Source organism: Peromyscus eremicus, chromosome 12 (assembly GCF_949786415.1).
Source record: "Peromyscus eremicus chromosome 12, PerEre_H2_v1, whole genome shotgun sequence".
Classification (NCBI taxonomy): domain Eukaryota; kingdom Metazoa; phylum Chordata; class Mammalia; order Rodentia; family Cricetidae; genus Peromyscus; species Peromyscus eremicus.
The window spans coordinates 80,474,414-80,500,041 of record NC_081428.1 but is presented as its reverse complement, the minus strand read 5'-3'; the positions used below and the strand labels follow the sequence as shown (position 1 = coordinate 80,500,041).

Here is a 25,628-nt window from a genome sequence, read left to right as displayed (position 1 = left end):
CACTGACTAGGTGTGTGGCACTGACCAAACCACTCAGCTCTCTAGCCTCAGTTTCTTCACATGTAGAGTACGTGGTATTAGCATCTCACAGGGTCTAGTCTAGAAACCCCTTAGGCAACGTGTGCCACACACTTGATTCAATAAGCCCGGATTACTGTTCTCAACGCAAGATGCATTCACACAGGCATGTTCCTAGTTTGCTCCCTGTTGCCGTAATAGAAATGACCAAGGACAACTTGGGAGGAGAGAGTTCATTCAGCCTACACACCTGGCCACAGTCCATCACTGAGGGAACGCAAGGCAGGAAGAGAGGCAGGCAGAGGCGGTGGAGGAACACTGCTCACTGGCTTGCTCTCCATGGCTTGCTCAACCTGCTTTCTTAGGCAACCCAGGACCACTTGTGTGGGTTTGAGCCGGGCGGTGGTGGCGCACGCCTTTAATCCCAGCACTCGGGAGGCAGAGGCAGGCGGATCTCTGTGAGTTCGAGGCCAGCCTGGTCTCCAAAGCGAGTTCCAGGAAAGGCATAAAGCTACACAGAGAAACCCTGTCTCGAAAAACAAAAAAAAAAACAAAAAAAAACAAAAAAATGTGGGGGTTTTTTTTTCCAAAAAATGAAGACATTTGAACAACAGAATCTGGGAGGCTGGAGAGATGGCTCAGAGGTTAAGAACATTGGCTGCTCTTCCAGAGGTCCTGAGTTCCATTTCCAGCAACCACATGGTGGCTCACAACCATCTGTAATGAGACCTGGTGCCCTCTTCTGGCACGAAGGCATACATACATAAATCTTAAAAAAAGAAAAGAAAAACAGAATCTATCAAGAACTCCTTAGCATAGATTTGCACACACACAAAGTGAAATGCTTAAGTCTGCACATTTCTTTTGGGTGCCGTTATTATAGCTGTTTATGTGTATGCCGTGTTTGTCTGCATGTCTGTCTGTGTACCACTTATACATGCCTGACACCTGTGGAAGACAGAAGAGGGCATCGGATGCTCTGGACCTGGAGTTACAGATGGTTGTGAGCCACTGCGTGGGAGCTGGGAACTGAACCTGGGTCCTCTGGAAGAGCAGCCAGTGCTTTTGACTGTTGAGCACTGCTCCAGCCCGTTTTGGGTTTTGAGACAGGTCTTACTATATAAGCCCAGCTGGATTTACACCCCCAGGGTAGACCAGGCTAGCCTCACACTTGCCACAGTCCTCCTGGCCCTGCCTTCCAAGTGCTGTGATTACAGGTGTGTTCCACCAGCACAGCTAAATCAGCACCGTCCTTCATGGCTTGGATTTCACAGAAGGCACAGATTTTTTTTTTCTTTTTTCATTCTAACCATCTAATTGCTAAAATAAAAAGAGAAGGAAGAAAAATGAAAACAAGCAAGTGAAACACACAGAGTGGGTACACAAATGAGGAAAGAGAGGGGCGGGAGGGGAGACGTGGAGGAGGAGGAGGGGAAGAAAGCCATCAAGGTGACAAGAGGCGGGGCAAGCTCAAGAATGCAAGTCCCTTCGCCTGCCTTTGCTAGCACGCCAAGAATGGCTGCTGAGTGAGAAGAACATCCTGAGCAGACTCAGCTTGTAGCTCAACTTACTGATCAATTTTGGATTCTGTGACATTTCCATCTTCGCCTCTCAGTTTGATTGTGATGAACCCTCTTCTTACGTTCTTGTTCCAAGATACAATGTCCACAAAGTAATGGTACACTGTAGAACAGGGAGAGAAGCTCATAAGAGAGGTACCCCAGTGCTCCGGGTAGGGTCTGAAAAGCCAAGATCCCCTTTTTCTCCCTCTATTGTTTCTCTGCAAAGACTCAGAGAGGCATTTTCTCTGGTCTTTAATGTTGTTTTTTGAGTCCAGGTCCTTCAAACTCAGTACGTAGGTGAGGATGACATACAGGTGTGTGCCACCATGCTGGGCCACATGCGGCAGACTTTTCTCTACTTTTTCGGCTCTTCTCTTTGGTATAGACAGCGTGAGTGACAGTGGAGTTCAGAGCTCTCCGGTGACCATGTGCAGGGATCGCGGATGCCTGCCTCACAAGCTGGAGGCATGTTCAACCCTTTGACTCATCCACAAAGTTCGTGCTAGAGAACCTTATAATCCAGTTACCAGAAAAAAGATGAAGAGGAAGAAAGAAAGAAAGAAAGAAAGAAAGAAAGAAAGAAAGAAAGAAAGAAAGAACGAAGGAACGAAGGAAGGAACCCACAAAATAGTCTCCTGATGTTTTAAGTGAACTTACTATCATTTTGTGTAGGGTTGCTCTTGAAGACAGTGATCGAATTATGGAAAATTTTAACATTTTCCCACCATTATTTCTCAGTATGTCAGTACCACATTGGGATAGCTTTGGATTGTACTGTGTCAGAATGTGTGGTTTTAAAAATCACTATCAGAGGCTAGCAAGATGGCTCCCTGGAAAGGCACTTGCTGCCAGTTCTGACAACCTGAATTTGACCTCGAATGGATTCCTGCAAGCTGTCCTCTAACCTCCCCTCACAGGCTCCGGGACGCACACACATGCGCACACACGGACACACACACACACACACACACACACACACACGGACACACACACATGCGCACACATGGACGGACACACACACACACGAACACACACACACACATACACACACACACACATACACACACACACGCGCGCGCGCGTGCACACACACGGACACACACACATGCGTACACACACACATGTGCACACACGGACACACACACACACATACACACACACACACACACACACACGTGCACACAAACATCATTTTTTTAAAAAGGCAAGGACTGGAGCAATGGCTCAGAAGTTAAGTGCACTGGCTGCTTTTCCAAAGAGCCAGGGTTCAGTTCCTAGCACCCACATGGTGACTCACAAATGTCTCTAGTTTCAAGGGATCTAGAACACTCTTTTGGCATCTGCAGGCACCAGGCGCATGGTACACAGAGAAACACGCAGGCAAAATACTCATCCACATAAAATAAATAAATAAATTTTTTAAAAAACATTAAAAGAGTTCTGACTTGGGATAAGAACAGAATTCCCAACAATTTCTGACACACCTTCTGCCATCATGTTCTGCTTATTCATGCAAAGCCACATTCTTACTGATTATTATAAAACTAGAATGCTGATGAAGTCTGTGAGACACCAATGGTGCCCTATATGAAGTAGTAGTAGATATTTAGCCAAGAGTTAGCTCCTTATGGAAAGTGAGCAGGCAGGTCTATCTCATCAGAAGAGTTAGCTCCTTATGGAAAATTAGCAGGCAGGTCTATCTCATCAGAAGAGTTAGCTCCTTATGGAAAGTGAGCAGGCAGGTCTATCTCATCAGAAGAGTTAGCTCCTTATGGAAAATGAGCAGGCAGGTCTATCTCATCAGAAGAGTTAGCTCCTTATGGAAAGTGAGCAGGCATATCTATCTCATCAGAATACAATTTTGCTTTTGTATTTAATAAATGATAAAATTATACATATATTCCAAATAATGATTTTAAAACAAACTTCTTTATGATTTATTATCAGCAAATATTTCATTTCTGTGTCAGTTTTATATTTTTTGTTGTGAGCCTAGCCTTTAATGGCTGAGCCATCTCTCTAGCCCTCTGTATCAGTTTTACACATCTATATATCTGGGGATGTTTGAAATGTTCACAGACTGACTCCCTGGGAAGCCACAGGCCATTCCTGCCTAGGAAGCACGTAGGCTAACTGCAGATCTTCATCTCTCCCTCCATGCCTATGTGTCCAGTCCCCCAGTCTCATCCCCAGATCTCTAGCAGAACACCTGCTAACCAAGCAAGTGAAAGATGTGTATGGTAAAATCTTCAAGTCACTGAAGAAAGAAACTGAAGAAGACACCAGAAGATGGAAAGGTCTCCCATGCTCATGGATTGATAGGATTAACATAGTAAAAATGGCATTCCTACTAAAAATCACCTACAGGTTTGATGAAATCCCCATCAAAATTCCAACACAATTTTTTACAGACCTTGAAAGGACAATTTTCAGTGTTGTATGGAAACACATAAAAAATAGGATAGGAATTGGACATGATGGCACATGCCTTCAATCCCAGCACTTAGGAGGCAGAGGCAGGAGGATCCCTGGGTTCTAGGCCAGCCTGGACCACGAAGAGAGTTTCAGAACAGCCAGGGCTACACAGAGAAACCCTGTCTCAAAAAACAAAACAAAAAAACAAACAAACAAAAACCCAGGATAGCTAAAATCTGAATGATAAAGAGCTGGAGGTCTCACCGTCCTTAATTTCAAGTTGTACTACAAAGCTATGGCAACAAAAGCAGACACGTTGATCAATGGAATCGAATTGAAGACTCAGACATGAATCCACACACCTATGGACACCTGATTTTTGATAAAGAAGTCAGAAATACACACTGGAAAAATGATAGCATCTTCAACAAATGTGCTGATCAAACTGGATGATTGCATGTACAAGAATCCAAACAGATCCACACTTATCACCCTGAACAAAACTCAGCTCCAAATGGATCAAAGACCTCAACATAAAACCAAATTCACTGAACCTGATAGAAGAGAAAAGAGGGGGTATCCTTGAACACATTTATTAGCACAGGAAAAGGCTTTCTGAACCGAACACCAGTAGGGCAGGCACTAAGATCAAGAATTAGCAGAAGGGATCTCATGAAACTGAAAAGCTTCTGTAAGCCAAAGGACACTGTCATTTGGACAAAGTGGCAACCTACAGAATGGGAATAGATTTTTACCAACTACATATCTAATAGAGGGCTAATATCCAAAATATATAAATAAGAAATTAGATATCAAAAAAAACCCAATTAAAAAAATGGGTTACAGATCTAAACAGAGAATTCTCAATAGAAAAACTCAAATGCCTGAAAAACACTTTCAAAAGTGTTCAACATCCTTAGTCCTCAGAGAAATGCAAATCAAAATGACTCTGAGATACCATCTCCCACCTACACCTGTCAGAATGACTAAGATCGACAAAACAGAGAGGCTGTGGAGTAAGAGCACTCCTCCACTGCTGGTGGGAGTGCAAACTTGTACAGCCACTATGGAAATCAGTGTGGCAGTTCCTCAGGAAGATCGGAATTGATCTACCTCAAGGTCCATCTTTACCACTCTTGGGCATATACCAAAGGATGCTTCGTTCTACCACAGAGACACTTGCTCAACCATGTTCGTTGCTCCTCTATTAATACTAGCCAGAAACTGGAAACAACCTGGATGTTCCTCAACAGAAGAATGGATAACGAAAATGTGGTACTTTTTGCACAATGGAGTATTACTCAGCTGTTAAAACAAAATGACATCATAAAATTTGCAAGCAAATGGCTGGAGCTAGAAAAAAAATCATCCTAAGAGAGGTAACCCAGACCCGGAAAGACAAATATGGTATGTATTGACTTATATGTGGATATTAGCTGTTAAGTCAATGATAACCAAGCTATTATCCATAGAACCATAGAGGGTAGACATAGAGGAAGGGATTAGAGGGAACAGAGAGATCTCATTATGACAGGGAAACAGAATAGATAGATATGGATGGGGGGCTGGAATGGGAGGATCAAGTGGGAAGAGGAGTGGAGAGGGGGTCATTGAGGGAATACAGGGAGAGATGGCTAAAATAAATTAAAATAAAAAATATTATTTAAAAGAAAAGAAAAAATGTTCACAGGCCAAGCGCCTGTGAGTGGTAGGTTCAAGAAGCCCAGTGTGGAACAGTACTGAGTCATGTGGCATCCACCTGTTTGTTCCCGACCCCAACTTCATGTCTCTTCAAAAACAATTTCCCAGAGGAGGTCAGTGATGACAGTGACTGTCCCGGGGTGCAGGTACTGTGACTCAGTCTCACTTCAGTCCCAATAACCTAGAAGAGCTGCATGATTGGCTCCATTTACCAAACTAGCCCAGGACACTCAGAGATAAGAAAAAAACTTGACCAAGATCACACAACTGTTAGGACAGAAGCTGTGTTGGTCTTACACCCTCTTGGCTCCAAACACCAAGCTCTAGCTCCCACTGTCCTCATTTTCCAGGAAGCATCCAGAAATCGGAGACTCTGTCCTCCTCCAAAATGCTAGGGTCAGACAGAACAGCCAACACCCATTCACCACTCACTGCAGAATGGTTTTTTCTCAGCCGTGTCGAAGAACGCCTTCGTCATCGGCGGGTCTTTGTCCAGTAAATAGTCTTTCCAATTGTCGGCATAGTAGCCTACAAAACAAGTCAGAAACACCGACGCGTATTACATAAACATCAAAGCCACAGAGGGCGTGAGAGCAGTAAGTTTGCAACAACTCTCTCCCACTCCATCTCCAGCCCCTACTGTGAGGATGAGAAAGGCCACCAGGAACATCATGTCAATGCTCTTACCGCTTGCTGGCTGTCCCCATCATAAGGACTGAAGTGCAGAAGGACCCTACTGTGACCTTTTTGGCCCTCAGTAGCTCAGCAGGGAGTGGCACACACATGTCACACGGATAGTTCTCAGTCATTCATTCATTTTCAACATTAAGCCAGATTGGGACTCATTCTTAAAACAGCATCACTAATTGCTATTGTAAAACAATGGAGTCTTGTTTGTTTCGTTCTGAAGATAGGGCCCAGGGCCTCATGCATGCAAAATATTCACTCTTTACCCTAAGCAACACACACACACACACACACACACACACACACACACACACACACACACATACACACACACAGTGCTAGAAATCATTTCAGGGCCTTGAGCATGCTAGGTAGGCAGTCTACAACCAAGCTATATGCACAACCCTTTTGTTTTGCTTTTTATTTTGATACAGAGCCTTGCTAAGTTACTCAGTCTGCCCTTGAACCCACTGTGGTTTTTTTTTGTTGTTGTTTGTTTTTTTAAAAATATTGTTTTGGAGACAGGACCTTGAACTCAAGATCCTCCTGCCTGGGGATTATAGGCCTGCCATAGGCTACCTGGCTCCATGGCTTTCTTGGAGAGCTAAACTAAGGCCACTAAAGTATACAGGACATGGCTTGGTGTGTAACCGTGTTGCTGAGCCAGATGAATGTCTCCCTGCAGGTGAATGCCTCTGGGAGACAAGCTTGAATGCTGCCCTGTGGAGCCTCTTTCTGTCTGTCAGGAAAAATGCTCCTAGCCAACCAATCTTGAAGTCCTGACCACCTGGAATATTTCCTCTAACTCTGGCAAATATCCCAGCAGTCTCCAGTATCTTTTCCCCACCCAAGCCCTGCATGTGGACACAGGAGCCAGGGTATAGAGAGGAAGCATTTATAGACCCAACCTGTTGAAAGGGATCACTCTGCAAGGCTCAGCCCTGGGCTGGGTCCCTAGCTCACTGTGAACCTCCTGCAGCAGAGGTGTGTGCACAGAGTGGGGCAGGCTGTGCAAAGCCTGGGGAGGCTTTACAAACCCTCTAGCATCTCTTCTCTATGACAGAATAGTAAGTCTAGGGGGGCGCAACAACCTCCACGTGGAACCCAATGGAGGTTGTTGTTCTCACACTGGGTATGTGCTAACTTGTTTGCTTTGGCTTTGGGGTGTGTGTGTGTGTGTGTGTGTGTGTGTGTGTGTGTGTGTGTGTGTATTTAATGTTGTTTTTGAAAAAGAAGGTTTCTCTATGTAGCCTGGACTAGTCTCAAACTCCCTTCCTGCTGAGCTGCCCTGCCCTAATCTAACACCCTTTATCATTCAAGAGTAGTTCAGAAAACAAATCACCCCTGAGAAGTTGGCTATAACGTTTGGTGTGGTAGTACACTCTTGTAATACTTGCTACTGCAGAGGCTGTGGCAAGAAGGTCTCAAGTTCAAGGCCATCCTGGGCTACAGAGTAAGCTCAAACCAGCCTAAGCTATATAGCAAGGCCCTATCTCAAATAATAAATAGGGCTGACTATCTAAAACTTTAATAAATACAAACTGAGGCAATTTTTTAGAGAGTAAAATGACTCTAGGATATGTACAAAACTTAACTGTCCATCAGAGATGGGAATTGTGGGACTTACCCAGGAGGGGGCAGGGCACTGTTTGTCCAACACCACAGCTGACACACTTGCCATTCCTGTAATCCCGATAGGAGTCGCAGGGGTAGGCACTGATGGAACAGTTATTTTGCAGGGATGCGATGTACAGGAACACGGACATCTGGTGGTCACACTTGAAGTACTTCATGCCTTGATGACAAAGGGACCAAGAGCAGTGGCATGCAGCGGTTACCAGAAGCACATTTTTCATTTTGTACAAACACCACCACACTTGACCCCCGCTCCTGAATGCCAGGCACTGCCCAGAAAGCTTCCATGTGCTCAATTCCACTTAGTCCTTATGAGAGCCACGGACAGGGAGTCACAGTGGCCAGTGGCAAGGTGGAGAGTAAAGCATATGAGGGCTGCTGTGAGAACAAAGGCAAGCCTGGGGTAGGGAGTGGGAGAGGATGTGAAGAGCTGAAGGACGCTGGATGCTCTTCCAGAGGACCCCAGTTCAGTATCAGCACCCATGCTGGCAGCTCACAACTGCCTGTAACTCCAGCTCCAGCGCATCCAATGCCCTCTTCTGGCTTCACAGGCAATCATGCTTTCATGCAACACACACACACACACACACACACACACACACACACACACACAAACACACACACTTTCAGGTGGGGGAGTAGCACTAGCTGGTACAGTGCTTGCTTAGTATGTACAAGGCTCTAAATCCAGTCTCCAGCATCACTAAAAGGGAGGGCTATAGAGACGGCTCAACACAAGAATAAAGATATGAGTTTGAATCCCCTAGCACCCACATAAAAGCCAAGCACAGCAGCATGGGTCTGTAACCTTAGCACTGGATATGTGGATACAAATAGCTTCCAGGGGCTTGCTGGCCAGCCAGTCTAGCTTACACGGGGAGCTCCATGTTTAGTGAGAAACTCTGTCTCAAAAAAACAAGAGGAAGAGCAGCCGATGAGAACATCCTCTACACATGCACGCATGGGCAAATGCACCCAGTGGCAAATCAGCCCCACACGCATGCACATAGACCTACAAACCACCATCCAATGTTTGAGCAACAGATTGCCCTCATCGTATTTATGCTTGATGAAATGCAGAGTTCAGGACCACCCCCAAATACTGCTGACTTAGAGGAGGCTCAGGAGTTGGGGTCACTCCTGGCCCCCAGCACACCTGATGAATCCCAAAGCCCTGGTCTAATTTTGTAAGGTGGATTCACAGACTCAGCAGCTGCCATGTCAGCGCCTCCAGGTGACACCCAAGCTCAGTGACAGTCAAAAGGGACCAGAGAGTCAGAATGTCAATCAAAATCATTATCCAAAGAACAACTCGGGGCTGGCAAGATGGCTGAACAGGCAGAGACACTTGCCGTCAAGCTCGATGACTTGAGTTCCTGCCCTGGGATCCACAGGGTGGAGGGAGTAAACTGAGTTCCTCAGGCTGTCTCCCAACATCTGGCACACATGTGACCACACTCGTTCATTAAAAAAAATGTAAATCATTTAGTCATTAATTAATTGTTCTATTATTTAGAGGGAGATTGAAATACAACTTGGCCTTAGTTATAAATCTGCCTTATTATTTGGGAATTTTTTTTTAACAAACAAAATTTGAAATCATGAACATATCCCATTCCAATAATCCTATTCTGTTACCTAACCCCCTCAATACAAATTCTCTGGTTGTTTTGTTGCTTGAGACAGGATCTCAGTGTGTAATCCAAACTAGCCCCAAACTCACAATCCTCCTGCCTCTACCTCCCAAGTGCTGGGATCACAGGGGTGCACTAACATATCCGGTAAATTTTTGAGCTCCCAAAAAACTGGCCATTCACCATTAAATATCAACAGTAGGTCTAATCAAGATCTGATTCCTGGGTCTGGAGAGGTGGTTCAGTGGTTAAGGTCACGTAACTGTTCCTGCTGCTTTTGCAAAGGACCTGAGTTTGGTTCCCGACACCCATGACAGGTGATTCACAACTTCCTGTAACTCCAACTCAGGGGATCTGACTTCCTCCTCTGACCTCAGGGGGATCTGACTTCCTCCTCTGGTCTCTAAGGGTTCCATACACACACATATAAACACACACACACACATTCACACACACATACATAAATATATTTTTTATCTTTTTTAAAAATTATTTTCTCTCCCTCATTGAATAATTGTGGTTCCTTTGTAAAGGAGGGCTGGGCCTATTTTATCCACTGCTGTAGATCCTGGACACTGCCAGGCACACACGTGGGACTGGTAATTAGGACCCGGTGGGTGGTAAAGAAAGTACAGCTTCCACAGACTCTGCTAAGTGCTGGAACTTCTTCCCACTCACAGTTAAACTAGACATTGTGTGAGGTGCTTCTGGAGTCGGTCCCTGGCCGACACTGATACCTCCAGCAGCTCCAAAGGTCAAGGGCCAAAGAGTAGTTCTTATCATGGCTGAAGTGTTCATTCATTATCAAAAGTAAAAAGGGGCTTCTGGGTAAGACAGCAGACTAGTCTCTGTGTGGTTTGGTGAAGGAGAAGATGGAGAATAAGAAAAACAGACCCCAGCTGGACGGTGGTGGTACACACCTGTGATGATAACAGTTGGGAGGTAGAAGCAGGAAGATCAGGAGTTCAAGGTTATCCTCAGATACATAGTGAGGTCAAGGCTAATCTGGGCTACAAGAAATTCTGTCTCAATAAAAGGGCGGGGGGAGAAAAAATAGACTATTTCAAAAAGAGAAAGAAAGTGTCAGAAACTCAGAAAGAGATGTGGGCAAAAGATGAAGGACTCACTGAAAGGTGTCAAGCTGGCCAAGCAGTGGTGGCTCATGCCTTTAATCCCAGCACTCAGGAGGCAGAGGCAGGCGGATCTGAGTTCGAGGACAGCCTGGTCTACAGAGTGAGTTCCAGGACAGCCAGGGCTGTTAAACAGAGAAACCCTGTCTGGACAAACCAAACAAAGAAGGGTGTCAAGCTGACCGTGGCTCCAGCTATGGAGTCCCTGATGGGGGCTGAAGCAGAAGAGCTTCCCCCAAATCACCTGCATGAGTTTTCCCACTTTCGGCTCATCATCCCTGGTGATCTGTTTGTAGATTGAAGTGTATTTGTGTGTCTTGTGCGGTGTATGATGTTCCTGTTATAACTGAGTGGTCCTGGGAAGCGAGCCCTCAAAAATAGGCTACTTAATGGGAAGTCCCCAAATAAACTGGAAAAACATCCAAACAACAGATGTACAAATCACAACACGGAATCACAAGAAACAAGAGAAGTGAGGGGCAACGTGGCTCCTCCAAAAGACGGTAACTCTTCAACTACTGGGTTCAAAGCAACTGAAATCGGTAAAAATGACAAGTTAAGAAGGTCAGCAACATGGGAAAAGTCAGCACTTCAGAGTCCTGGTCAGGAAGAGGGCAAGCGCCCCAGCTCTCACTGCTCCTGCTCAGCATAGTGAGGACGTCATGGCTACGGTAATAAAAGAGAAAGAAAGAAAAGGGACTCAAACACGAAAGGAAGGCATCAAAGCATGTTTATTTGCAGCAAACATGATCCTACACTGAAAAGCTGAGGCCTTCAAGATTACACCAGAAAAACTGTGAGAGCTGACGTGCACATTCAGCAAAGCATCAGGATATGAAATCCGCCTACAGAAATCAGTTGCCATTCTATACCAATAATGGCCTTGCTGAGAGAGAAATGCCATTCACAACAGCTCCCAGAAAAATAAAATACCTCAGAATAAACTGAATCAAGGATGTGAAAGACCTCTATATTTAGAACAATAAAGAAAGACGATGTAAAGCCCTTATAGGTGAGACGGCTTGGTGGGCCATAGGAGTCAGATCTCAACACAATACGGGCAACAGACAATGAGTTCACAGCCAACATCTTGCCAAATTGATAAAAACTCAAAACAGTTCCACTAAACTCAGAGGAGACAAGGAAGGCCACTTTCTGTTCAATACAGCGCTTGAAATCTCAGCTAGAGCAATAAGACATGTGGACAAGATAAAGGGGACACAAACAGAGAAGGAAGAAGTCCACAGTGGCCTTTCTACTGCTGTGATAAAACACCATGGCAAGGCAACTAACAGAAGAAAGGATTTATCTGGGCTGTGGTTCAAGGTGGACTCCCGTCACCATCACAGTGGGGGAGACATGACGAGCAGCAGTGATGGTGGCTGGAACAGCTGAGAGCTCACATCTTGAACCCTAACCACAAAGCAGGGTGAGCGAGCACTGGGAATGATTTCAAGCTTCCTGGCCCCTGTAAGGTACTTCCTCTAGCAAGGCCACACCTCCTAGACCTCCCCAAATAGCACTGACAACTGGGGATTAAGTGTTCATATACATGAGTTAATGGGGTACATTCTCAAACTCCCGAAGTACCCTTATTATCAAATGGTATTATTCTATATAAAAGACCTTGAAAACTTGAAAACTCCTACAGTTATAATGCATTCATCAAACTAACTGGTAAAAAAAAAATTAAAAATTAGTAGCCTTCCTATATATCAACAACAAACCCTGATAGCTTGTGGTTGATCAAACCCAAGCTATTACCATCTCAAAAGTCTGAACCAAGGGCCAAGCTTGAGTTTCCTAGGAAGCCTTAGTTCTCGGCAACACCTTCACTGAGTCACAAGGTGGCGTCACTGCACAGTCAGAATGGCCGCAGTTAATAAACAAGCAACAATAACAAAATGGTAGAGATGTGCTGGGAAAGGAATCTTCAGCCACTATTGGTGAGAACGGAAACTGTTGCAGCCACCAGGGAATGCAGCCTGAGGGCTTCTCAAAAGAATGAAAATGAACGCAGGTGTGGTGGTGCACACCTTTAACCCCAGCACTAGGGAGACATAGTGAGTTCTAGGACAGCCAGAGCTACACAGTGAGACCCTGTCTCAAAAATACCAAAAGGAGAGAGAGAGAATTAAAATTAGAACTACCACTCCTGAGTATATACTCCAAGGACTCAAGTCACAGGCAATACACCACAGATACCTGCCCATGTGTTTACTACAGCACTAGTGATTCACAACAGCCAGGACCTAATGCTAGCCTAGACGTCCTTCAGCAGATGAACAGTGGGGTGCACATACACAATGGAATTTTACTGGATGGTAAATGCAAATAAAATCATGACATTTGCAGCAAATAGATACAACCGAAGAAGCCAGATTTAGAAAAACAAATTCCATGTTTTCTCTCACATGTAAACCCTAGTTGTATGTGTGGGGAGATATGGGTGTGTGTGTGTGTGTGTGTGTGTGTGTGTGTGTGTATGTGTGTGTGTGTATGTGTGTGTGCGTGTGTGTGTAGTAGAAACGGGACTGTGAGGAGGAGGAACAGATCGTGTGAGAGAGGGGAAAGAGAAACAGAATTAGTATGACATAAAAACAAGAGGGGAGACATGGCAGTGAGGAGAGATGAAGGTCAGAGAGAAGGGCGTGGGGGAGAAGTCAGGTGCTTAGGCCATGCTTTGCTCACCTTCTCAATCTTGGGAGGTAGAAGCCATTAGTCCCCTTTTACACACGGGGAAAGCGAGGCACAGAGAACCTGAGGCCCTGTGCATGTAGGTGGCAAAGCAGGAATGTCAAACACAAGTCTCTGTGGATCTGAAGCCCGAGTTTTACTTCTCTATTACAAGTCTTTGCCTGCCGGGAACTTGGGAACTGGTTAGAAATGTAAATTACTGCAGCCTGGCTTAAGAAACCTTCTAAACAATCTTGATAAGTGAGGAAGTTTGAGAACCAGTGCTTTGCTGCAGATTGTAAGCTGACTGAAGTGTTTGCGGGGAGGGGCGGGGCGGGGCGGGGCGGAGGGAAGGGGGCGGGGCCGAGGAGGGGCGGGAGCATACCACAGCCTTGAGTCTTAATCATGGGCTAAGCCTGAGGTTTACCGGGAAGCCTTAATTCTTAGTGACACCTGAACTGGGTCACGGGGTGGCATCATGTTTTCTCAGCCCAAGTACTATTGTGCTGTGTGAAAACACTGCGTGGAGCATTTGCAGTGGTCAGCACTTTACTGAGGGTTGGCCAAGGAGCAGGGATCGGTTGACATAAAAGACTAATAGGACTGGAGGATTCTGAGGAAGGATGGGGTGCAGTTCAGAGGTGGGGCACTAATGCTAAGTGGGCGGGGGTGGGGGGGTGATATGCTCTAAAGAGAAGGACAACAGGGTGCCTAGCTGGGTGGTGCTCACCCGTGATCCCAGCACTGTAGAGGCCGAAAACAGAAGTCACCAGGGGAAAAAACTCTGCACCGGTGTTAAATATCTGCTAGGCTGATTGATTAAAATGTCTGTGTAGCTGGGCATAGTGGCGCACGTCTTTAATCTCAGCATTCAGGAAGCAGAGCAGGAGGATCTCTGAGTTAGAGACCGACAGAGAGAGTTCCAGGAGACCCTGTCTCAACAATAACAACAATAATAAAACTTCTGTGATTCTGGAGAGAAGTTGGGAGCCAAGATAACTTGTGCTTTCCTTAATCTTAGTGGTATTAATTGTCCACCTCTGTGTTTGGCCTAACATCTTTACGAGTGGGGTAAAATCCTGTTTAGAATGTACAAACAGACCCCTAGGCTCCACCAACACCACGAATGTCGTCAGATAACATCTGAGGCCTCTAACAGAGACAGCCCTGTTTTGCTGTAACCTCCCTACGTGCTGTTTCCAACAGTATTTACATTTTTTCCTTTATTTTTCTGTGTCTGGGTGTTTTGCCTGCACGCATGGCCATGAACCACATGCCTGGTGTCGGTGGCGTTAGAAGGGCATCAGATCCCCTGGACTGTGAGTCACAGCCGGATGTGAGCTACCACGTAGGTGCTGGGGATCACACCTGGGTCCTTTAGGAGAGCAACCGCCGAGCCGGCTCTCCAGCCCCTCCACCAACGTATTTATAATTTTCTTTGTTCAGTCACTGTAAAACATTTCATGAGAGAAGGGAAAGGCCTATGAGACTCCATCATTCCCTAAGGGACTGTGGCAGTTAAGGGTAATTGAGGCAGATGTCATTTTCTTCTGTGGAACAGCCCTGGCTCCAGTAAATAACCTCCCACCCACACTGCAGGCAAGAAACTCGAGTTAACTCAGTGGGCCACACATACAAGGGAGACAGGAAAGCAGGGACTCTTGAGAACAATTCTTGCAGGAATGGGAAGGAGATGAGAAAGGGGAATCAGGGGTGAAAGTGAAAGTTTTAATTGTATAACTGGATGAAGCTGTTCAACAATTAAAAAAAATTAAAAGTAAACTTGATAAAACTATCACTGTTGGATTTGAGGTAAACCTATAGCTATGTTTCTAGGCCATGGACTTTGTGTTTGGCTTCAGAATAAAATATCTCTTACTCTCTTTGAGTGAGAGCTTAGTGATTGCATTGACAAGGAGTGCCATGTGTTCGATGCCAGCCTGAGGTATACAGTAAGTACCAGGGCTACCTGGGCAGCCAGGGCCACAGAGCCAAGTCCCTATCTAAGAAAGAAAGGAGTTGGGGGAAAAGGAGGGGAAGAGACTGGAGAGCTGGCTCAGTGAAAGAAAAAAAGAAATCTGTTGCTCTTCCAGAGGATCCAAGTTCAGTTCCCAATACCACATCAAGCAGCTCACAACTGCCTGTAACTCCAGCTCCAGAGGATCAGACACCTCTGATCTCCTCAGGCACCTGCTTCTATGTGCGCACTCAAGTGCACATACACACACACTTAAGTAACATAACTATTGTGGTTTTTTTTTTTTTTTTCTAAGAAAAGGGATGAGCCTGGGCTGTGAGTCCTATGAGCATCATCTCTCTGGAATTGACCTCAGGTGAGCACCAACAGACACCAGCTGCGTGAGGTGAGTCACTGAAGAATGAAGGCCCTTGGAAAGCATGTGGCTTGGCAGGTGGTGTCCGGGGCAGATGTGCTCAACCAGTTTCCCAGCGACTCTTCTCATTTTCAAAGTGAAATCTGAAGCCAGAAAAGCAGATTAAATATTCAAGAAAGAGAGTGTGAGAAGAAAACTAGCAACCTGTGACTCAGGCTGAGGAGAGTGTCAGAGAACCTCAGGGAGGGGACCATTGAAAGGTTAGTCTCAGCTGATGTCACAGAGAAGGGAGAATTTTATAGAGGTCAGGCTTAGTGGGACTTAGCCTCCGGGGTCGAGAGGAGGGCAGGGGTGGGGAGCAGCTTTGGGGAAGACCGAACTGGGAAAAGTCCATGAACTCGATGTCACTGCTACCAAAATGGTGTGTATAGAAACTGAGATCGTGGGAGTTCGTGTGAAGCCCCTTTATTCCATGTGTCCGTCGGTGAAAGGGTGTGTACAAAGCTTCATAGAAAGCAAATTAAGTTGAAATCACTGAAGAAGGAAAAAAGGGGCCCAGGGAGACAACCCAGATGGTAAATGCTTGCATGGGAGTGTCAGGACCCGAGACACATAACCCACATTTTAAAAAGAGCCAGGCTTCTTGGTAGTGTGCACTTATAATTCCAGCACTTGGAGCCAGAGACAGGCAGATTTCCAGGCTTCACTGGCCAGCCAGGCTAGCCCAATCAGAGAACCCCAGATTAGTGAGAGACTTTATCTCAAAAAACGAGGGGTGGAGTGGACCTGGTGAGGTGGCTTGGTGGACAGCAGTACTTGCTGCACAAGCCTGATAGCCTGGGTTTGATCTCCAAAACTCAAAAAGATGATGCAGTGGCACACTGCAAGATGAAGTCAGAGACAGGAGGATTACCTAGGAACTCACAGGCCAGCTAGCCCAGAATACACACGTGCAGCAGAAACGAGAGAGCAAGGAATTACCTCAAACAAGGGGGAGGAGAGCCGACTCTGCAAAGTTGTCCTCTGACTTCCACGTGCACACCAAATGTGCACACACACACACACCACCACCACCACCACCAGAGGGAGGGAGGGAGGGAGGGAGGGAGAGAGGGAGAGAGCGAGAGAGAGCGAGAGAGCGAGCAATGACAATAAATAATTAGAAAAACAAGGTAAACAGACCCAGAGAGGCTAGGTGACAAGGAGGGTCCAAGGGGGGACACATGGGTCTCCCTAAGAAAGGGAAATAGAAGAGATCTTGTGGGTGGTCTAGGGGCTGGTGGGTGGGGATGGGAACATGAGCGATTGGGTTGGGAGGAGTTGATGGAGGAGGAAAATACTGAAAGAGATGGCTGGAAAGGGGGAACATTTCAGGGTCAGATAGAAACCTGGTACAAGGAAACTCCCAGGAATCTATAAAGATGACCCCAGTTAAGACTCCTAGCAATAGGGGCTATGGAGCCTGAACTGGCTATCTCCTGTGACCAGGCAAGATTTCTAGTGGAGGGATTGGGACACCAACCCAGCCACATAACCTTCAACCTACAGTCTGTCCTATCTATGGGATGTGCTGGGGTAAGGGTGGCACAAAGATTGTGGGAGTTGTCAACCAATGACTGGTCCAGCCTGAGACTCATGCCATGAGGGTCAGCCCACCCCTGACACTTCCTGGAGCTCCAGGACCCAGAGGCTGGATAGAACCAAACACAACTGGAGCGGGGGAAATGTCAATGTAATGATGCCTAATAATATTCTGTTATACTTATAAATTAGATGACTCCCCAATTGTCATCAGAGAGCTTTCATCCAGTAACTGATAGAAACAGACGCAGAGACCCATAGCCAAACATTAGGCTGAGCTCAGGGAATCCTGCTGAAGGATTGTAGGAGTCAGAGAGGTCAAGGACATCACAAGAGAACCCACAGAAACAACTAGCCTGGGCTCATTAGAGCTCACAGAGACTGAACCAACAACCAAGGATGTTGGGGACCGATTCCGGACAGCGGTGTCCTTACTTTATCAAGCCTTACAAAGGCAGGAAGTTCCTGGCCTAACCTCGGGCTGTACAACTTCCTGGAGTACCTGCTAATCAGCCAGCTGTAGGAGCCTGGGACCAAAGTGACCTCACCCTCCCTTAGGAATTTTCCATTCTTCTCTCCGTGCTTCCCCTGCTCCCCGACCCTGCCTGAAGCCCTGTTTATAAGCCTCAACACCCAGTCAATAAACGAGACCTCGACGCAACTCAGACTGACTCTGTCTTCCTTTACGCGCCTGGTCTCCTTTCTCTCTCGCCCCCATTGATCTTTCAGGAGGTGCCTCCTCGGGTCTCATCAAATAACCTGGCCCACGGGACCGGGAACAAGGAACCTGCATGGGACTGACCTAGGCCCTCTACATATGTGTGACAGTTGTGTAGCTTGGTCTATTTGTGGTACTCTTAATAGTGGGAGTAGGGGCTGTCCCTAATGCTTTGGCTCTTGGGAACCTATTCTTCATACTGGATTGCCTGGCTCAGCCTAAATACAAGGGGAGGTGCTTAGTCTTACTGCAACTTGATATGCCATGCTTTGTTGATACCCATGGGAGACCTGCCCCTTTCTGAACAGAAACAGAGGAGGAGTGAGTGGAGGGGGAGTGGAGGAGGGGATGGGAGGAGAGGAGGGAGGGAAATCTGCAGTTGGGATGTAAAATAAAAAAATAAATTTAATTAAAACAAAAACACGGGCCGGGCGGTGGTGGCGCACGCCTTTAATCCCAGCACTCGGGAGGCAGAGCCAGGCGGATCTCTGTGAGTTCGAGGCCAGCCTGGGCTACCAAGTGAGTTCCAGAAAAGGCACAAAGCTACAGAGAAACCCTGTCTCAAAAAAAAAAAAAAAAAAAAAACACAAACAAAACAAGGTAATCAGCTCCTAGACCCTGTCTCAAAAAATAACATGGATGGCTCCTGAGAATGACATCTGATGAGGATCTCTGACCTGCAAATCCACACACCCAAAAAGTAAAAAAGGAAAAAGGAAGGCCATCAGGAAAATAGGGCACTGAGGAATGACTCCAAGGAGGGCAGTGGAGGGGCAGCTTTGAAAGAGAGAGCTGGCAAGGCCAGCAGAGAAGGTGAAAGGAAACATTGATTCTGTGGACAAGATGGGGACAAACAAAATGGCTCTCTAATGATGTGGTAGTTTGAAGAAGAATGGCCCCCATAAGCTCATATGTTTGGATGCTTAGTCACCAGGGAGTGGCACTATTTGAAAGCATTTGAAGGATTAAGAGGTGTGGCCTTCATGAACCCTAAAAGGAAACTCATATCTAAGCATTAATCTCCCACTAGCAAAACTGTTCTCAAGTTTCATGCTCACTCTAAAAGTGAGTGAGCTGTTGGCCAAAACAACCCGGGGCCACAGACGTTTTTGAGAATTCAGGGGGATAGATCAATAGGATCTGCAGACTAAGCTGGCACCTAATACTGGTATGAGTTTGGCTGCAGTCTTATTCATTGTCCAGTTATTCACCCACTCATTCACTCACTCAACAAACACTCTGAGCGCTTATTCCCTGACACTATGGTAGGGACTGAGGATAGGGCAGAGATCAGAATGGTGCAGCTTAGAAAAAAAAAAGAAAAGAAAAGAAAGAGGTGTGACCTTGTTGGGAGGAAGTGCATCTCTGCGGGTGGACTTTGAGGTTTCAAAAGCCCAGAGTGTCTCTCTCTCTCTCTCTCTCTCTCTCTCTCTCTCTCTCTCTCTCTCTCTGGCTATGGATCAGGATATAGCTCTCAGTCACTTCTCCAGCACAATGCCTAGCTGCTGTTATGCTCCCTGCCATGAAGATAATGGACTATGCCTCTGAAACTGTAGGTAAGCCCCCAGTGAAATGTGCCAGTGGCTGTGGCCCTATCAGAGCAACCACAGGTGACAATTGAGGGTCAGGTGTCAGCCCACCAGAAGAAACACTCTGGTGTCTTGCCTAAGCAAGGCTTATGAGAATACAGACTCCAGAATGTCTTTTGCTTCTGCTGCACCTTTAGTATCTTATATAATGTATTTGTATGTGGAAAGTCCCCCACTACCTGCATTGTAGTATGTTTGTCTCATGAAAACATCCCGACCTTCTGGGCATCTATTTCTGTGTATTGCCAAGAAGATAGGTCCTCCTTAAGCTGTATTGTCTATTGACACAGAGTTTTGATGAATATAAATAATTCTAGGATATGTTTCATAACTAAGGCCTATTGTTCCACGATGCCTGTGAGACACTTCGAACCTGCTTTAGCTCACAGCTCAGATTTATGATTTAGGAAAACATTTGAGTCCAGGAGCCAGGCTGGGCTCAAATTCCTTTAATCTTTATGCTGAGTTATGAAGTCACAGGTTTCTTGTACATCATTAGGTGAAACAATGCTTCAAAAGAACTTTAGATTAGACCAGATGCCTTGCTAATGGGTTTTTAGATAAACATTTCCAATTTTTAATTCACAAGGACACACAGCTGCACTATCTGGCTAGGTTATAAATACAAAGACAGCACAATTATTGCTAGCTGGCAAATGATTAGTTCCTTGCACCCATTCCTGACCTCAATTTGAGAAAATAAATTTTTTCTAGTCAAGGCTACAGAAAACAAACTGACTCTGTAGCCCCTGTGAGGGCTGCAGGTATTCTTGGATAATTAGAAGTTATATACAGGACAGAGAATACACTCTAAGTTTTAAGCATTTTGGTCATTAATTTCATGGAAAGTGCCTGGCTGAGTGGATATTATAAGATATACGGTACCTAGCTGTCTTAGAGATTCTGTTAGAGTTTTTAAGCAGTGGAGAGAAAGGGAACAATGGAGCAATGAGACAGAATAACATGATGAGACATGAGACGTGAACAAGGTCAGAGAATAAAGAAATGAAACCATCGAGAGAGAGTGCATGAGATTATTTCTCCCTAACCCCCCCAGATAAAAAAGTCTCAGTTTGCGCTACACTGTGGACTTTCCTTCTGTACCCTGGAAGCTGGTTCTTTGTGGGTTGTGATAGAAATGCTTTCTTTTATAAGACTTGCCTTGGTCATGGTGTCTCTTCTCAGCAACAGAACAGTTACTGAGACAGAAGCATGTGGAAGTTAAGTCTAGCTCATCTGTATCATAAGTAGGGAGATGTTGTGTAGATCTAGGAGGAGTGACCCTAGAAGAGTTTCTGGCAGTGAGGGCCAGCGAGAAGCTACCAAGCTTTCCTGTACTCAGTTCAATAGGTCTCAGGACATCTCCAACAATGCTTCTGGACAGCAGTGAGACCACCATGGCAGGAATCTAAGGTTCGATAGATCCAAAGGGCATTTGTGCTAGCCTCCTGGTGGCTGGGTTCTGTTCCTGCCACCAGAGTGAACTGAGAAGGACTGAATGGCAGGTGATGGCAGGGAGAGTCTAAGCAAGAATGGTCAGAGGCAGGACTCTTTCTCAGTGGATGTCACACGAGGTGTTATGGTGCAGCTGGAGGCTAATGATGCACAGAGATGGATATCAAAAGACCTGGAGTGGTTCCAAAAAGAATTGAGCCCCAACTGGGTGGTGGTGGTGCATGCCTTTAATCCCAGCACTTGGGAGGCAGAGACAGGAAGATCTCTGTGAGTTCAAGGCCAGCCTGGTCTATAGAGTGAGTTCCAGGACAGCCAAGGCTATACAGAGAAACCTGTCTAGGAAAACAAAACAACAAAACAAAACAAAACAGGAAACAGGCCCCATGGTTGTGCTGGCTCTCAGGGTGGGGCATAGAGTGCTGCTACTACATCAGTGTTCCTGATTCCGGCGCTCAGTTCAGCCCACACAGGAGACAGTGAAGGGCAAACAGGGACCAAGAGGGCATGAGGCATCTGGGCCAAACTGGACTGAGGTAAAACCCGACAGGCCAGCACGCCTTCCTGCTCCTTAGGACTTCCTCTAGCAGATACCATGGTGTCAGTGACAATGCAGGGGATACACGTGATCACTCTGTCGCACAGGACAGAATTTGGATGCTCAGTCATATGGTTAAGCCCACTTAAGTCATGTCAGCTGGATTATTTTCAAACACTTTGCTATTCCAATGTGGCCCTATACGGACGTCATTTTGTACAAACTATCTTCAGCTTTTTTCAAATGTGTGAATGTGGTATGTTAGTGTATATGCACATGGAGGTGTGCATATTCCAATGCGTGCAGGCTCCTGGAGGTCAGAGGCAGACAGTGGGGGTCCTGCTCTGTCATTCTTCACCTATTCCTTTGAGGAGACATGGTCTCTTGCTGAATATGGCCCTAGGCGGGCATCTGGAAAGCCTCAGTGGTCCTCCTGCCTCTGCCTCCCACAGCCTTTCGTGTGGGTGTTGGCATCTGAGCTCAGGCCATTGTGCTTGGGCAGTGAGCATGCTTACCCCCTGAGGCAGCTCCCAAACCTCCAGAGCATCCTTGTTCTAGAAGCTTTTCAAGACGACTTTCCTTTCTCTAGCAGCAATGAGGAATAAGTCAGAGCACTTAGGGAGGACCAGATTCTGACTCTGCCCCTCATCTCACCTGTAGGCTGCCCTCCAACTTCCTGTTTGTGTTTGTGTTCTGCCACCTCTGTTTTTTTCACGCCGTCTGTTTTCTATTCACAATGCCCATTGATAGCAGGTAATTTATGTTTTTTGTTTGTTTGTTTGTTTTTGTGAGACAGGACCTCATGGCTGTGCTTGAACTCCGGATCCTCCTGCCTCCACCTCCCCACTGCTGGTGTTACAGGTGTGTATCATCACACCTGCTAGTATCAGATATTTTAATATGCCTTTCCAAACTACTGTCTTACAAAGGATAACGTATGATACTTACCTCCAAATATTGTCTTTGGGCAGCCCGGTTGATCCAGTCCTCCATTCGGGTAGAAGTCTATGTGTCCTAGCGGTTCCTTGTAGCCCAGTGCTAAAAGAGAACACACAAGGCTTACACAGGGACCGTGCACGTCCTGACGTTCACCTGCCTGCAGGGTTAGGCAGGGACGGTGGTGTTGTGGTTGCTATCACGGCCCTTATACCTACTTAAAGGTCTTGCCCAAAGCTGTGAGCTAGCGCGTTAGAAAGCAGCAAGCAGATTGCATCAGCTGAACACACAAAGGGTGATGGAATGGAATCCCATCTGGACTCTGGGCACTTGGCCCTGCAGGGCTGACAGGATGGCCTGTTTCTTCTTTACTTTTAGTCAGAGCCCTCTAATTGTCATGAGATTCCTAAACTTCTATTTGTATTGTATAAATCTTCACAAAATGAAATAGGAAACAATTAATTTTTACTTAGTAGATAAAAATCTTAAAATTTTTTGGACCTGATCTAGAGATGGCTCAGTGGTTAAGAGCACTGGCTGCTCTTACAGAGGAGCCGGGCTAGGTTCCCAGCACCCACATGGTGGCTCCCAACTACCTCCAGTGGTTGTAACTGTAACTCCAGTCTCAGGGGATCCAATACCTTCTTCTGGCCTCTTTGGGCACCAGGCACACATGTGGTACACAGATACACATGCAGTCAAAACACCAATACAAATAAAAATAAAAGAACAAAAATAAAAATGTCAACAAAAAAGATTGACAGTTTATAACTGCAATATGCTGCACATAACATGTGATAATAGTTTTCATATTTTGAGACTCCAGGTGTCAGCTGGGCATCTCATACACCAAATAGCAGTTAAGAAACCGGCATGTTGAGAGGCAGAAATGATCTGGAAGAGCTACAAAGAGCCAGGAGTAGGGCAGAGGTGCTCTGGGTGGGGACACACAGCACTCTCAGCATAGGAGAATAAGAGAAAAGTCAGGCCACCCTGGAAACTGTTCATCTGAAGCCAACTGTCTGTGTGTAGACAAACCAGCCTGGTTTTAATTGGACTCGAACACTTTGGAAAACCGGGTGAGAAAAAGGGAAATCATGTCTATTTCATCGTCAGGTCCTGGGCCTAGATCCCCCGTCAGTGGTGCTGGACCCCCTACCCACATGGAGGAAAAGATAGCATCAGGGAATGGGCGGAGGAGACTGCACTCTTGGGGTCACGAATCCACAAAGGAGTGTTACCGTCAGTGTCGGAGTGGATGACGTCAACGAACTGTGCGTCGCTGGGATCTAATCTGTCCTCAGCAGGTCTCCCGTTGAACAAAGGGCCCGCAGGGTCAAGACCTAAAAGACAAGGCAAAATAGCTTGGCAACCCCACTCCGTGAATCACCGAAGCTGTCTTTGATCCCTCCCGGAGAGGATGGCTCACAGGCTGGCTGCAGGGCGTGCTTGGGTGAGTAATTACTAGCATCCCGTCCTGCAGTCAAGACAACCGTCCACAGCCTGTAGCTTTTTTCCCACAGTGTGGACGGTTACCCTGGCAATGGCTCTGAGAGCAGCAGGCAGGCTGCATGAGGAGCCCCAGCTGGGAAAGAGCCCCACAGGTGAGGTCATGGCGGGTAGAAAGGCTCCTGCGGCAAAAACCGTCAGAGAGCATGAAAGAGGAAAAGGTAGCTCTGGGAATTAAACCCTTATGCGTGAAGCTACACCCATCTACATCCCCAGCCCTTGATTTTAAGACAAAGCTCCATCATGTAGCCCAGACTGTCTTGAATTAGCGATGTAGCCCAGGCTGGCCTCTAATTGGATATCCATCTGCCCCACTTTCATGTGTGCTATTAAATTAAAGGCATTAATTAAATTAAGGCCTTAAATTAAAGGCACCCACAACCTCTCTGGTCCTTCTCATTTTAGGGATTTCAGAAACCCTACTCAGGTCCACTTTCATTCATTTACTCACTCATTTGAAACACATCACAAAACCAGGAGGCAGCAGGTGGCCAGTATGATTCCATTCTACAGGTGACGGCTCCTAAGGCCCAGAGAACTCAAGCATCTTGGCCAGAGACTGGCTCCAAAGTACAGCCCGCTCCATCCGCCTTGCCCATGTTCTCTCAGCACCTAGCTGGGCCAACTCAGCAGGGAGCCATGAAACTCCCTAGAGAGCTAGGTTTGGAAGAGCATGCCACACTACAGATGAGGCAGATCAAATGCACCCCATAATGCCTGAAGTGATGTCTTGGTCTTGGTCAGTGTTGACTGGGTTTCATTACCACAGCAATGAAACACCTGGAGAATCTGGGGAGCCACACTTGGGGTTCTGGAACCACAAAATGAGAACTTACAAAGTGGAGTGTGAGAAAAGCCCCAGTGACTAGAACCCTGTGCAGAGAGGGTTTCCTTGGAGGTTTAACCTGTTAATATCATTTTATGTTTAGGTTCACTTTACTCTCCTTTTAGGTGCTGGAGAATGAAGCCAGGACCTCATGCATGCTAAGTATTGAGGACATCTCCTCTTCCCGTGTTCCACACACATCTAAGAGACAGACAGCATCTTTGCTTCGGTTTCCTGTTTTCTTCCCTCCCAATGTCCTGTGATCCCTTGAAACATTTCTTCTCTCCCTCCCTCCTTTCCTTACTCCTCCACCCCCAGCCTTCTTCTGTCCGCTCCAACTGAAACTGGTGTAGGAGGGCATGAGGAAACACCCAGTCACTCAAGGAAAACAGGTGCCCTAAACACAACAGCTCTTAACACAGTAGGAAAAGACTCCACAGCCTTGGAAAGAATTTACCCAGAATCCTCCCCACCCCCACCCCCATCAGTCAACACCAACCACTTCCTTCGCAAAAAATAGAGTGAGTACCCTGGCTTGGAGCCTCCCGTAGATCTAGATAAAACATTTAGCTGGGGTATTGAGGGGGTGGGATTGCTAGCCTCACACCAGGACTTATGAAATGCAGGTAAAATTATGGTCCAGAACGTGAACCCATATTTGTAATTGAAAGTTTCTAGCAGTCACCTA

General features: G+C 46.3%; 1 protein-coding gene across 1 annotated transcript in view; it reads right to left on the bottom strand.

Annotated features, from left to right (window-relative positions):
- Positions 1-25,628, bottom strand: part of Liph (lipase H) — a 71,654-nt gene that overhangs the window by 5,781 nt on the left and 40,245 nt on the right. The window contains exons 4-8 of the mRNA XM_059277053.1: positions 23,847-23,948; positions 22,618-22,707; positions 8,011-8,178; positions 6,129-6,224; positions 1,590-1,701 (exon numbers count right to left, since the gene is read on the bottom strand). Of these exons, the coding sequence (XP_059133036.1) occupies positions 1,590-1,701; positions 6,129-6,224; positions 8,011-8,178; positions 22,618-22,707; positions 23,847-23,948 (568 nt within the window). The remainder of the gene's footprint in view (positions 1-1,589; positions 1,702-6,128; positions 6,225-8,010; positions 8,179-22,617; positions 22,708-23,846; positions 23,949-25,628) is intronic.